We start from the raw sequence: 13,159 nt of genomic DNA, 5'->3' as shown, positions 1-13,159 counted from the left end.
AGTTTTTGAGCCGCCCATCGCACCAAGCACGTCACCCCGCAAGCTTCTGGCCAGCAAGGCTAATGGGGAAAAAAAGGAGCAGACAGGAAGACAGCTGGAATTCTTTTCTTGCCCTGACTATAGCTGATCATTTGATCATAAATAAAGAATCTGACCCCTACCAACACTTCTAACCAACATCCACAGACTCGACCGACCGTTAAGGGTCTACAAAGAGGCCACATCTTTGATTAAAAGTCCACAGAGCACAGGCGTATGCGAAACAGCTGAAAACTTCTCCCCCTCTCTCCATATTCATCTTAAAAAGCAAAAAAAAACCATCTCAAGACGTTACAATTCCTTAAGTAGCCGAGTTGTCAATTCTACAGTACAACCATGGCTAATCTGTAACAGAACGAGGGGCAAGATGTACCTTCACATATGTCACACTTGCCATGAATCTGGTCAAACGGGAGCTTAGAGAGGGGTTCCAAAGGAAACGGGGAGAAGGGAGGAAGAGGAGAGTGAAGGAGATCAGCAGGTAAAATTAGTACTGCTCTCTGAAAGCTTGAATCTGTCATTCAAGTATTGAAAGTACCCAGAAGGGTACAACAAAGAGGAGCTGCTACAGCGAAGGTGTTAAAAACCCTTAACCCCCCCCCCGGCACAGTAAGTGGCATTTCTGGGCTGTCTGCAAATAATAAAAAGAAAAAAGGCCAGTAATTGAGTCCTCGATTCCTTCTGGACCCCAGATGGGGATCACCAGAGTCCCCCAATCTGGTTTGGGTATCTTCTGGATGAGAGTTTCTTCCCTTTTGCAGACATATCCCCCCCCACCCCGAATCCCTTCCCTCCCCCCCAAAGTGTAACAATTTCATATATTATAAAGATTTGTAAAATACAAACAAACAACAAAAAAAAAAGAAGAAGGATGAAGGCTGTGGCAGTAATGTTAGCGGTTACTCTTCATGGCTTCTTTGGCTGCCAGGATCAGTGGCGTCAAGCTAGACAGGGGTTTGGCCAGTTTCAAGAAGGGATGCTGCCAGGACAAGAGAAACGCAGGGAATTAGTGAACGGCATGGTTTAAAGAGCTGGAAAAAACATACGTCTACATAGCCCTGAGGTGTGAATGCTATCAATGCCCATGTCCTGCAGGAACAGATCCAGAGCATCTCTAGCCTGCTAATCACTCCTCCTCATCCCAACAGAGCCCAAGCCCTTCCTGTTCCAACAGTTTGCTGCAAAGAGGTTTCCTGCTTGAACATCAGCTCTCATTCCATTCCGCTCCCTTCAGCAGCTCTAATCCCAGCGGGTCCGTAAATCGTGGGATGCTTTAGCACTGGCAGAACGAAGGCAGAGGCTACTGAAGGGAAGATTCGGAGCGTACATTGCAATCTTTCACGGCTGCAGTTCCCACCAACTGCTCCCCATTAGGCTCTTTGGAAGAACACACAAAAAAAGGGCACTACTCTCCTTATTCTATCCCCGGCTGACCGGACTCCGGGCTTCTGCATCTCAGAGTGCGAGACACGGCCCATTCTCACCTGTAGCAGTTCTTTGGCTGATCCTCTTTTCTCCACATCCATCTCCAAACATCGGTTCAAGAAATCCCGGAATATTGGGGACAGTTTCTCAGGGTTCTGCAGCTCTGGGGTGCCATTAGTTGCTATCAAATATAAAGCCTGTAAAATGAGGAATTATTGTAAAACCCAGGCAAATCTGTACAAGATGCTGGAGTGGCCTCCCCAGCAGCAACCACTTAGTGCAGAGGAGAACGGGCTCTGCAGCCTCCTCAGCACGGGGAGGAGGACATGGAGAGCTTGGAGCGAGTCCAGAGGGCTGGAGCACCTCCTGTAGAAGGACAGGCTGAGAAAGTTGGACTTGTTCAGCCTGGAGAAGAGAAGCCTCAGGGGAGACCTTAGAGCAGCTTCCAGTGCTGGAAGGGGCTCCAGGAAAGCTGGGGAGGGGCTCTGGATCAGGGAGGGCAGCGATGGGATGAGGGCAACAGCTTTCAGCTGAAAGAGGGGGGATGGAGATGAGATCTTGGGGATAAATGTTTTGCTGTGCGGGTGGGGAGGCCCTGGCCCAGGGTGCCCAGAGCAGTGGTGGCTGCCCCATCCCTGGAGGGGTTCCAGGCCAGGTTGGATGGGGCTTGGAGCCCCTGATCCAGTGGGAGGTGTCCCTGCCCATGGCAGGGGTGGGACTGGATGGGCTCTGAGGTCCCTTCCAACTCACCCCATTCCATGATTCTATGATTCCCCAATGAGACAAAAAACTACAGATGTCACAATTCTGCACAGCTGTGACCTGTTCTGGCCAGCAGCAGAACAGCATTCAATATCTTTTAGTCACAGATGCTCACTTTGGCTAAAACAGTACCAGATTTTGACACAAGTAACATATTTCATAACCTCATGGATTTACTTTCCCTGCCTGGCACAGAAGACTAAGCCCCAAGTTTGATGCTTTAGTTTCTCATCTTCTAAACAGAAGAAATCCAGGTAGAGCTGACTGAATATTCCAGAAAGCTCTCTTCCTTTCGGAGGAACTTTCTGAAGCCTGTTGGGTGTTTCGTTTCATTTCCTTTTAATGTAGATGCTATTAATGAACAATTAGTGAAAACATTCCTATAGGGAACACCCACAACCGGTGCCGGCCACATCAGGGCTCCTTACCCTCAAGGGGTTTTCATTGAGGTACGGGGGTTCTCCTTCCACCATCTCGATAGCCATGATGCCCAGAGACCAGATATCCACTTTAGGGCCGTAGGCTTTCCGTGTGACCACTTCGGGAGCCATCCAGTACGGAGTTCCCACCATGGTGCTGCGCTTGCTCTGCTCTGGGGTGATCTGAGCACAGAAACCAAAGTCGGCTGCAGGATAACAGAATGTTAAGAGGTTAAACTGGTGCACCCCAAGGAAGTGGGCTTCCTACAAGACTTCTCCGTTCCTACACATATATTTGATTCCTCCACACTTGAGGGGCTCGGGGAGTGTCTCCTTTTTTGATTCCCCCCCATTATATTCGCCATACCACAAAATCCAGCGTTCAATATAGATACAAAGCCTGAAGGGATTTAATCAGGGCAGCCTTCCATGGAAGGAAGATAAGGCTTTTTGGCCTCTGGAAAAGCAACGGGATCCCTACCCTGTAGAAGAACAGTGTTTTGCCCAGTCTTCAAGATTACTTTTGTCTCTTACCAGTCTAGGACTCAAAGGGAACACAGAGGCCGGTGTTCTCTGCATGAGCTAGGAAACACGAATCTACAAACCACGGCTTCTGCCCTGCTAAACAGATGCGTGCAGCTATCGAGTACAACATTTCACAGCAATTTGGCCGTCAAAGACAGGTACTACAGCTGACAGACACAGAAACAAGGCTTCAGGTAAGCAAAGTGCTACTCAATTCAGCAGCGAGAACCTTGACAAATGAACTGTTCCGCAAGGGAACCATCGAAGAGAACCACCACACTCAAGAAAATGAGAAAAATCACCTATTCCTATAGCCTTCAGGTGCAGCAGCAATGCATGTCCCATCATGTTACTTTATCCAGCTGCAGCACTTCCCAGCCATGTAAAGCATCAATAAGAACACAGCTAAGGCAGAAGACACATTTTTACCTTAGCATTGACACTAAGCTTGAGAGAGAAAAAGAGAGAGAAAGACAGAAAAAGAGAGAGAATTTTAAATGTCAAGTCCATTTTGAAAGTGTTCCGCCACGCAGCGCCAGCAGAAGAGCCACAGGCATGACAGGCGATCTTGTACCATGAGAACAATTTAAGACCACTGCCCCCACCCCAATTGTTAAGGTGCTGCCTTATGAAAAAAAGGAAAGATAAAAAGAATAGAAAGGAAAAATCCAACCTACAGCAGCCATCAAGCTCCTCTCCAGCGCTTCTTGGCCTTTATCAAGGTGTCACATTCAGCTCAAAGCACAGCTTATTTCACTGGACACACCAGAGAAGCAGCAGCAGCGCATGGTCCTGACCTACAGAGGCCTCTGGCAACCAGCAAGGAGAGCAAAGACAGGCACGACAGAGACCCTCAAGCAGTGTGCACAGGGACGCAGTGGTGACAAGGCAGACTGGGGTCCCTTACTTCTCCTATCACCAGTCTCCTAGAAGCCAGATTCCCCTGGAGAAGAGGAAGAGCTGGAAAAGAAGGTGCAACTTCTTCCACCACCAACCCTAAAAAACAGCTAGAAGCTCTATAAGCACCCAGCCACGGAAGACCTAGGCTCAGCACCAATTACAACTCCTCTCCTTCAGCGAGGACGTTTATACAGCTAACTCCTATTTTCTCCTGCCTCTCCTTCCTCCTCATCTTCCCCCACTCCCTGGGGCTGACACTTCCTGCAGGGTGCCCAGAGCAGTGGGGGCTGCCCCATCCCTGGAGGGGTTCCAGGCCAGGTTGGATGGGGCTTGGAGCCCCTGATCCAGTGGGAGGTGTCCCTGCCCGTGGCAGGGTCAGGACTGGATGGGCTTTAAGGTCGCTTCCAATCCAACCCATTCCATGAGTCTATGATTTGTTACAGCGGCTGCTAACCTTGCACGTTCACTGCTCTGCTTTGCTTGGATACCTCTTACATTTTTGAGCTTTCCCCAGCTCACTCTTCTCAGCTCCATCCTCCACAGGAATCACTTCTCTTCAGCCTCTGAATCCACACAGATTGTGCACAAACACACCACACCCTTAAGGGAAAATAAAACCTCCTATGCAAGCAGGCAAGCTGCGCACCCAACACTGGTAAGCACATCAGGTTGCTCATAATCTTCCTTCCCTCTCCATTCCATAACCAGTAAGGGACTGTGAACCATCCGGAGCAAGGAACATGGCTAAGAGATATTTCCATGGCAGTGCAAATTCCTACCCAGCTGTACAAACACCATCCCTTAGCCCTCTGGTCACTTCATGCTCTGCACATTCTTACATACCAAGAAATCAGATAATTCACCTCTCTCTCTCTCTCTCAAGAGCCTTCACAGCTTCTTCTTTTGCCCCATCCCTGGAGGGGTTCCAGGCCAGGCTGGATGGGACTTGGAGCCCCTGATCCAGTGGGAGGCATCCTTGCCCGTGGCAGGGGGTGGAACTGGATGGGCCTTAAAGTCCCTTCCAACCCAAACCATTCCATGATTCTACGATTCATGTGGTTTCGTATTTTATTGCCACGCACCTTTACACACACCAGAAACTCTCCCTGTGCACAAGCCCGCGCATGCATCACAAATACCTGAAAAGCAACTATTCTACTTTTTTTTTGTCATTCCATGATTGTAATAACGAACGTGCCTTATGCTTTCGGCCCAAGAAAAGACCCAGGCGCAGCGTACGACTGGACTGCAGCGTAAATTGTTAATAAGGAACAATTTTCTTGTTACCAACCTCCTAATGAAATGGGCAATGCATGAAAAGCAAGTCCTGACAACCTGAAGAGACTAACACAGCAACTGCAGTTGGCTGCAACTTTTCTCTTGCAATCATTCCCATCTTTGCTTCACTGCACGGTGCCAGTTACTTCACATTTACCAACGGATTCATGTGGCAACGGGTTTGTTCAACATCCTTCCGGCCTAACACGCTCACAGCCTCAGCCGTAGGGCCGGGCCCTCGGGGTTTCAGTGCCTGCTGCCAGTGAGTTATACACAAAATGAACTCCTAGCACTCATGAGCAATACAAAACTCACCTCAAATTTCCCTGCCAACTCTCCTTCTACCGGTTTACACTCTACAACTCAAAGTTTCTTGGGAAAGGGAAAAGAGAACCTGGAAACAATCAGCTGGAACTCACTTAGTTTGACTGATCCATCCATCCCCAACAGCACGTTGTCACTCTTAATGTCTCTATGGATAACCTGGTTGGCGTGCAGGAATTCAAGTGCTTGCAAGCACTGGAGAGGAGAAAAAAAACCAATATTCAGCATATGGAAACACAATTTTTCTGTGTCCAGAAATTCAAAAGCAATGTTTACACCCTCAGGCAGTGCCGACCACAAAATAGAACAGGCGTTATTAAAATAACCAGCAGAGGAAGCTCTTGTGCTAAAAAATACTCGTAAGATCTCACAAGGTCAGAAGTAATTTAACCAGGAGTTCACCCACTGTCAACCAACACCCCCAGGGCCTTCTCTTCCAGGCAGGTTTCTAACTCAGCAGGGAGTCCCCAGGGAGTGTTTCGCCTTCACTCGCTGGAGCAGAGGGGCAGTGCTCTGCAGAAGGAAGCACACCCAACACTCCGGCAGCAGGGTTTGAGGAAGCACGATGATTCAATATCAGACTTTTCCTCAGAAAAGCTAATGACTGTTACAGCACACAGGCACTTTCAGTTATCTGCTTCCAGCTCTGCTTTCCCAGGAATCCATGACCTGTCCTTACACGGTACCACACAACTTTGCTTCCATCCCCTCCCTTGGGGCGACTCATCAGAAGCAGACGTCGTGGTGACGTAGTCAAGTGGGGGTTTTGAATGCCTACGTTTCTCTCGTGCAGCAGATAACACGATCCCTTCTCCCTCTGCCATAACAAACCCAGCCTGAACTGGATGCTATCGCACCGGCTCAGGGCAGAAACCGCCGTTAAACTGTGACATCAGCTATTCCTAACTCTTTCAGCTGAAATCTTACTGCTATCTTAACATTATTCCAACTACAGTCTTCCAGTTATTCTCCTGAGGAATCCCTAAGGAAAGCCCAACTGTTACAGAACCGTGGCTTTCTCACACTATCAAAAGGACTTAAATGAGAACTGAGTGCTGGTCTCTTCTCCCAGGGACCAAGTGATAGGACGAGAGGAAACAGCCTCAAATTGCGCCAGGGGAGGTTTAGGTTGGATATTGGGAACAATTTCTTCACTGACAGAGTGGTGAAGCCCTGGCAGAGGCTGCCCAGGGCGGTGGGGGAGTCTCCATCCCTGGAGGGGTTCAAAAAACACGTAGTCATGGCACTTGAGGATATGGGTTAGTAGGCATGGTGGGGTTGGGCTGGAGGAACTGAGAGGTCTTTCCCAGCCTTAATGATTCTGTGATTCTATAAAACCCAGGGGAACGGAGGGCACCGTCAATCCTCTACCCAACTGAAACACTCACCTCTCTGCAAACAGCAGCGATCTGTGCTTCATCCATACAGGTTTCTGTGACCACGTCTGTTAGAGAGCCTCCAGCCAAATACTCCATCACCACGAACAACTCATCTCCTACGAGGTAACTACAAACAGAAATGAAAAGCGTTCCCGTTTGCCATGGGGAGATCGAGAACTGCAGAATGACCCATAAGAGCTCAACGAAAGAATCCACAAGCACTTCAAGATAAACAGTAAAGGCAGTTCACCTTTGGAAGGCGGCCTGAAATGCAAATGCTGAAAATGAACGCTGCCTGCTTTTTACACCTAAATGGGCAGGATAGCACCCTACACACCTCACACACAACACAAGCATTGCTTCAACTGTGCTCCTGTCCACCACTGATCCACAAGCACAGGCAGCAGCACATTCATGACAGAAGATATCTTCTTACCGAGTCAAGAACATTCCCTGCAGTAGATGAACTTTTATTCCATAGATGACAGTCTAAATAAAGTGCCATTTGTTCTAAGACCCTTAACTATAGCAAGTCTGGGTCTGTGTAAGCAAAATAAAGTTAAAACCTCTTGAAATCCATGGGGATGAAGGAATTGGCCAGATGTCCGCATTTACCTGTCAAGGAAGTTGACGATGTTGGGGTTCTTTAGCTCCTTCATTACCAAGATCTCATTAATAATCAACTCCTTCTTGGGCTGTTTTTGAAGGTTTATCTGTTTAATAGCAACCTGAAGAGGACAAAACAAAACAGCAACCACTCAAACCTGAGCACCAAAACCTTTTGGTTGTTAATACAGTGAAAAGGTAGAAAAAATTCTTTAACGGGACTAAAGGATTCGATTCTTTTGCCCCATCCCTGGAGTTATTCAAGGCCAGGTTGAATGAAGCTTTGAACAGCCTGATCCAGTGGGAGGTGTCCCTGCCCATGGCAGGGGTGGGACTGGATGGGCATGGAGGTCCCTTCCAACCCAAACCATTCCAAGATCCTATGATCACCGAGTAGCTCTAAGAGGAGCCTGGCTCCAGATTCTCTACACCTTGAGAGAGCAATACAATCCTCCTTTGGCCTTCTCCCTGCCAAAGAGACCCAACTCTGTCCTCAGACGTTGAGCTCTGCAGAAGCCAGAACACCGCTCCCGTTCAACAGCTGAAGGCTGCGAACGATGAGCTGTTCTGGCCAACCCGCCTGGCACGAGGGCTACGAAAGGAATCGAAGTACAAAGTTCGGTCTGCAGTCAGTGAGGGGACCCAAAGCACTGCAGGGTGTAGGAAGCAAATTAAGAGACTAAATAGTGAGATGAATGAGAAGCCTGCATTTTCTCCAGACGTGGTGTTCCACTGCAGGATGGTAACTGGCTGGAAGGGCAGTTATAGCATTTCACAGGGCTCTGAGGAACAGCTCCTTGAAGGCAGTAAAGGCAAACTAAGGAAATCTGAATTTAAAGAAAAGCAAATCATTCCTAAAGGTTTAGTCCCAGCAACCAGAGATGGCCACTGGATGATAAGCATGCAGAGGATTACTGATGTCACCAGCTTCACCAAGTGGGTTTGGAGACGCCAAGGAGAAGCAAGGAGCAGGACATGGAGAAAGTGTTCTAACTACAGCAAAGACTCACACGTGGTGAGCCGTCTGCACACGGACAGGCGCATCCACCAGCTCTCCTGAGGGACTGGAGAACAAGCACACAAAGACTAAACAAAGTTGTGTTTCTGCAGATGTGGGACAGCACAGCCCACAATTCCTGAAGGACAAGCTGTTTTCAAACCCCACTTGCAGAACACCTCACTACCCCCGCTTGTCACTGGAAAGATAAACCTCTGGGTTTAGCTTTCATCACCCGATTCCTGCAGAACAAGGCACACGACATTACAAATGACTGTGACAAACATTCTTCTGAGAGGTGATAGGAGCAGTGGGAGTCTGCTATCCGAAGGAAAAGACACGGCATTCCAGACACCTACAGGAGAACATTTATACAGAAGAAAGATTTGTGTTGCAATGAACACAGAAATCTTACCTCCTGCCCTGTTGCCACATCGATAGCGGTGAAAACTGTACCTGAAGCCCTGTGAAGGAAAAGAAAAACATTACAGCCAGTTGCATCTCCCTATGCAACAAACACAGGGGAGCGGACGGATGGCAAAGACAAAACTGTGTCAGCTTTGCATGCTGCGAGAGCTTTATCAAAAAGAAAGCTATTCAGCAGACAGATTATTCTATGATTATAAAATTATAGACCCACAGAATGGTTTGGGTTGGAAGGGACCACAAAGCTCATCCACTTCCACCCCCTGCCATGGGCAGGGACACCTCCCACTGGATCAGGGGCTCCAAGCCCCATCCAACCTGGCCTGGAACCCCTCCAGGGATGGGGCAGCCACCACTGCTCTGGGCACCCTGGGCCAGGGCCTCACCACCCGCACAGTAAAACATTTCTTCCCAAGATGTCACCTCAACCTCTCCTCTTTCAGATCAAAACCGCTCCCCTCATCGTGTCCCTGCCCTCCCTGATCAAGAGCGCTCCCAGCTTTCCTGGAGCCCCTTTCAGCACTGGAAGCTGCTCTAAGGTCTCCCCACAGCCTTCTCTTCTCCAGGCTGAACAACTCCAACTCTCTCAGCCTGTCCTCGTACAGGAGCTGCTCCAGCCCTCAGATCATCTCTGTGGCCTCCTCTGGACTCGCTGAGGACTCCAGAACTGGACCCAGGGCTCCAGGTGGGTCTCTCAGAGCGGAGCAGAGGGGCAGAATCCCCTCCCTCCCTGCTGGTCCCACTGCTCTGGATGCAGCCCAGGACACGGGTGGTTTCTGGGCTGCGAGTGCACGTTGCCGGCTCACACTGATGGATGAACACACCTTCCCAGGAGAGGATTGGATTCACCCAGAGAGAATCTACAGAGGTACCCTTTCACATTAGAAGACCAAATCAAAAATTTCCACCGCTGTGTAAAGCTTTCACCATCTGTTCTATCACTGCCAACACCTCTGCCTGCTGCTGGCTATGCGATACCACCAGAGACCACTCTTAAAGCTGTGAGTAAAACTGGGCCTGAACACTTACCCCTGCCCAATTTTTTCGTATCTGGTGTATTTTTTCTTGGGATCTCCTATGCTCACAATAGTGCCTAAAAGAAAAACAGAACAAAGTGAATCCCACCATCTCCCTTCGGTAGGGTTGGCCTGGCCAAGATCCACCAGGGAAACATCAGCTTAAGGAGGAAAAGCTGAGCATGAACAGCCAAAACCTCCCGATTCGGTGGCTCAGCTTCAGACAATCGTTATGCTGAGTTATTACACTTAACGAGACAGATCACTCTATCGCCCCTAATATCTCAATTGAATGATAGCCTTCTGTACAGCAAAACCCAGCTGAGGTTATGACAAACCCATTAGCTCAGCCTAGTCCAGACACCAGTCGCCTTAAGCACAAAGAGATAAATATGGTGAAAAATTATGATTATGGAACAAGCAACAGTGGAAGCTATTTTGTGCTGTTATGGTTGTATTATTCATGAAGATCACATTGTCACAACTGAACTTCAATCAAAAAAAAAAACCTGTTCTATGGTTTTTTTGACTCAAGAGGGCTCTGGTAAACCAGCAAAACTTCTGAATGCAGCACTCTCAGCTAGTGTCGGACACAAACCAAATCAAGCACAACCCTTACACAAAAAAAAGGATGAGGGTAAAAGCTTAATATTCCTCTCCCTATCCTAAAACCGTGTTTATATTAAATAAAAACCACGTACGTAGTTTTTCCATGATCTCTTCATCTGACATTTTGGTCTTCTTTTTCTGCTTATCACCCGACTTGGCCGCGCTGTCCACAGTTGTGTCACCCGATGGGGCAGGGATAGGGTCAATCACAGACCGCGTGTAAATCTGTTGAGAGAGAACATTCCTCTTCAGTTGAAAGCAATCACAGCTCTTCAAATATGCCCAAGCACCATTCCACAGGTTGGGAGCAGAAATTAGACCCAAGAAACATTAAAGTCCAGTAAGTTGCAATGCTGGCAACCTTACGGAGCCTTGAAACAAAGACCCAGGCACATTCTGAACAAAGTGGATGCAAGGAGATAAAATCCAACTGTCACAGACAGGCTCTTCTTTATAACCCACGTGAGTTGATTCTGTGATTTCCAAGTTTCACAGAACAGAAACCACAAAATCATGGTATGGTTTGGGTTGGAAGGGACCTCAAAGCCCATCCAGTCCCATCCCCTGCCATGGGCAGGGCCACCTCCCACTGGATAAGGGGCTCCAAGCCCCATCCAACCTGGCCTGGAACCCCTCCAGGGATGGGGCAGCCACCCCTGCTCTGGGCACCCTGGGCCAGGGCCTCCCCACCTGAACAGCAAAACATTTCTCCCTAAAATCTCTCAATCTCCCCTCTTTCAGATTAAAAACGTTCCCCTCGTCCTGTCCCTGCCCTCCCTGATCCAGAGCCCCTCCCCAGCTTCCCTGGAGCCCCTTTCAGCACTGGAAGCTGCTCTAAGGTCTCCCCTGAGGCTTCTCTTCTCCAGGCTGAACAACCCCAACTCTCCCAGCCTGTCCTCACCCTGATAGAGAAAATCAAACACATCACATTTGTACCACTGTGGTGTGTAAAGTTACAGAAACTGGTTGGGTTTTTCTAACCAGCCTCCTTCTCACACATTGGGATGAAGGATAAGCGTAGCTGGGGACCTTTAACACAAGCCAAGAAACAGATGAGCATTAACTCCAGGATTTCTGATCCAATATCCAGAAACTCGCATTTTCTTTGCAAATTCAAGTGAAAAAACAGAACCCTTCCTTAAAAGCTTACAACAGCTCGTTTCACAAATCACAGAATCATAGAAACACGGAACCATTAAGGCTGGAAAAGCCTTCTCAGCTCATCCCATCCAACCATCAGCCCAACCCCACTGTGACTGCTAAACCATGGCCCAAAGTGCCACCTCTACGTGGTTTTGAATGCCTCCACGGATGGAGACTTCCCCCCTGCCCTGGGCAGCCTCTGCCACGGCTTCACCACTCTGTCAGGAAAGGAATTTTTCCTAATATCCAACCTAAACCTTCCCTGGTGCAACTTGAGGCCAATTCCTCACACACTATCACTTGTTACAGATCAACTTGCTAGCAAACAGAAGGCAAACAGAAGTAAAAGTTCTGTCGTGCTGCGAAATACAGATCAGCCCTGTAACTCACCGATTTGGTGTGATCTGGACGTGGGGCAATAACAGGAGGAGGGGCCTCTTCATCATCCTCATCATCATCTGCCACAGCGGTTGATGGCTCTGAACCTTTAGCATTGCTCTACATTTTTACCACAGTAAAAGAAATAAATAAAATAAGCAGAATTGTCTCCCCAGCAAGGCTAAAGACTCGCTTTCTTCTTTTCTTTTTCACACTAAAATGTAAGAATTCTTACTGATGTCAAATGAAAAAGATGGGCTGAATGGTTTAGGTGCCCAACTACATTGTATTCAAAAACTAAAATACTATTGTTCCAGTGAAATTTGCTCTGCTGGCCCCCAATTTATGTTTTTAAAACATAAAAAATATCTTATTTTGTTTTGCTGCAAGATTCAGCACATAATGAATACCTGAACTTGCATGCACCTAAGAAGATACAAAGAACAGGAACCGCACTCACCGTTGGTGTTCCTGAAGGGAAACCATCTTTTTCTAAATAGGACAAAAAGCAGAAGACAAAATCATCAGAAAAATAAATAAAATAATAAATAAATACAATAATAAAAAGTAGGAGGTGTCCCTGCCCACGGCACCGGGGTTGGAACTCAATGATCTTTAAGGTCCCTTCCAACCCGAACTATTTTATGGTTCTAAAGTGGATTTACAAAGCGTGCTTTGGGGATTATTTTTCACCTCTCAGAAAGCAAATTTTATGGTCACAAATGAGAGAAATCAGGATTGTGCTGCTTGACCCCATGGGAGGGAGCTGTTATCTGATAAAACCCCCTCCCCAGGGTGGGCAAAGCCACTTGCTGCCCAGCTCGCTCTTCCCCCGAGCGCCCACATACAGGTTTCCAAAGCGAGTGCTGCTCGTCACACTTGAGTTCTGTCTTACTGAGAGGTGAAATCAGAGTCAATGGATACTTCTGTCAG

The 13,159-nt window shown here is 48.1% G+C and overlaps 1 protein-coding gene across 5 annotated transcripts in view; it reads right to left on the bottom strand.

Annotated features, from left to right (window-relative positions):
- Positions 1-874: 874 nt before the first annotated feature.
- Positions 875-13,159, bottom strand: part of PAK2 (p21 (RAC1) activated kinase 2) — a 32,440-nt gene continuing 20,155 nt past the window's right edge. For all 5 annotated transcript variants that reach the window (XM_054074989.1, XM_054074992.1, XM_054074990.1 and 2 more), the window contains 11 exons: positions 12,687-12,718; positions 12,239-12,346; positions 10,798-10,930; positions 10,110-10,173; positions 9,070-9,118; positions 7,667-7,779; positions 7,061-7,178; positions 5,768-5,867; positions 2,655-2,851; positions 1,524-1,661; positions 875-1,018 (listed from right to left, as the gene is read on the bottom strand). In XM_054074989.1, coding sequence (XP_053930964.1) covers positions 932-1,018; positions 1,524-1,661; positions 2,655-2,851; positions 5,768-5,867; positions 7,061-7,178; positions 7,667-7,779; positions 9,070-9,118; positions 10,110-10,173; positions 10,798-10,930; positions 12,239-12,346; positions 12,687-12,718 — 1,139 coding nt within the window. In that variant the 3' untranslated portion in view covers positions 875-931. The remainder of the gene's footprint in view (positions 1,019-1,523; positions 1,662-2,654; positions 2,852-5,767; positions 5,868-7,060; positions 7,179-7,666; positions 7,780-9,069; positions 9,119-10,109; positions 10,174-10,797; positions 10,931-12,238; positions 12,347-12,686; positions 12,719-13,159) is intronic.

This window comes from Cuculus canorus, chromosome 9, assembly GCF_017976375.1.
Source record: "Cuculus canorus isolate bCucCan1 chromosome 9, bCucCan1.pri, whole genome shotgun sequence".
NCBI lineage: Eukaryota > Metazoa > Chordata > Aves > Cuculiformes > Cuculidae > Cuculus > Cuculus canorus.
The sequence above is the reverse complement of the archived record's forward strand: the minus strand, read 5'-3'. Positions and strand labels throughout refer to the sequence as shown.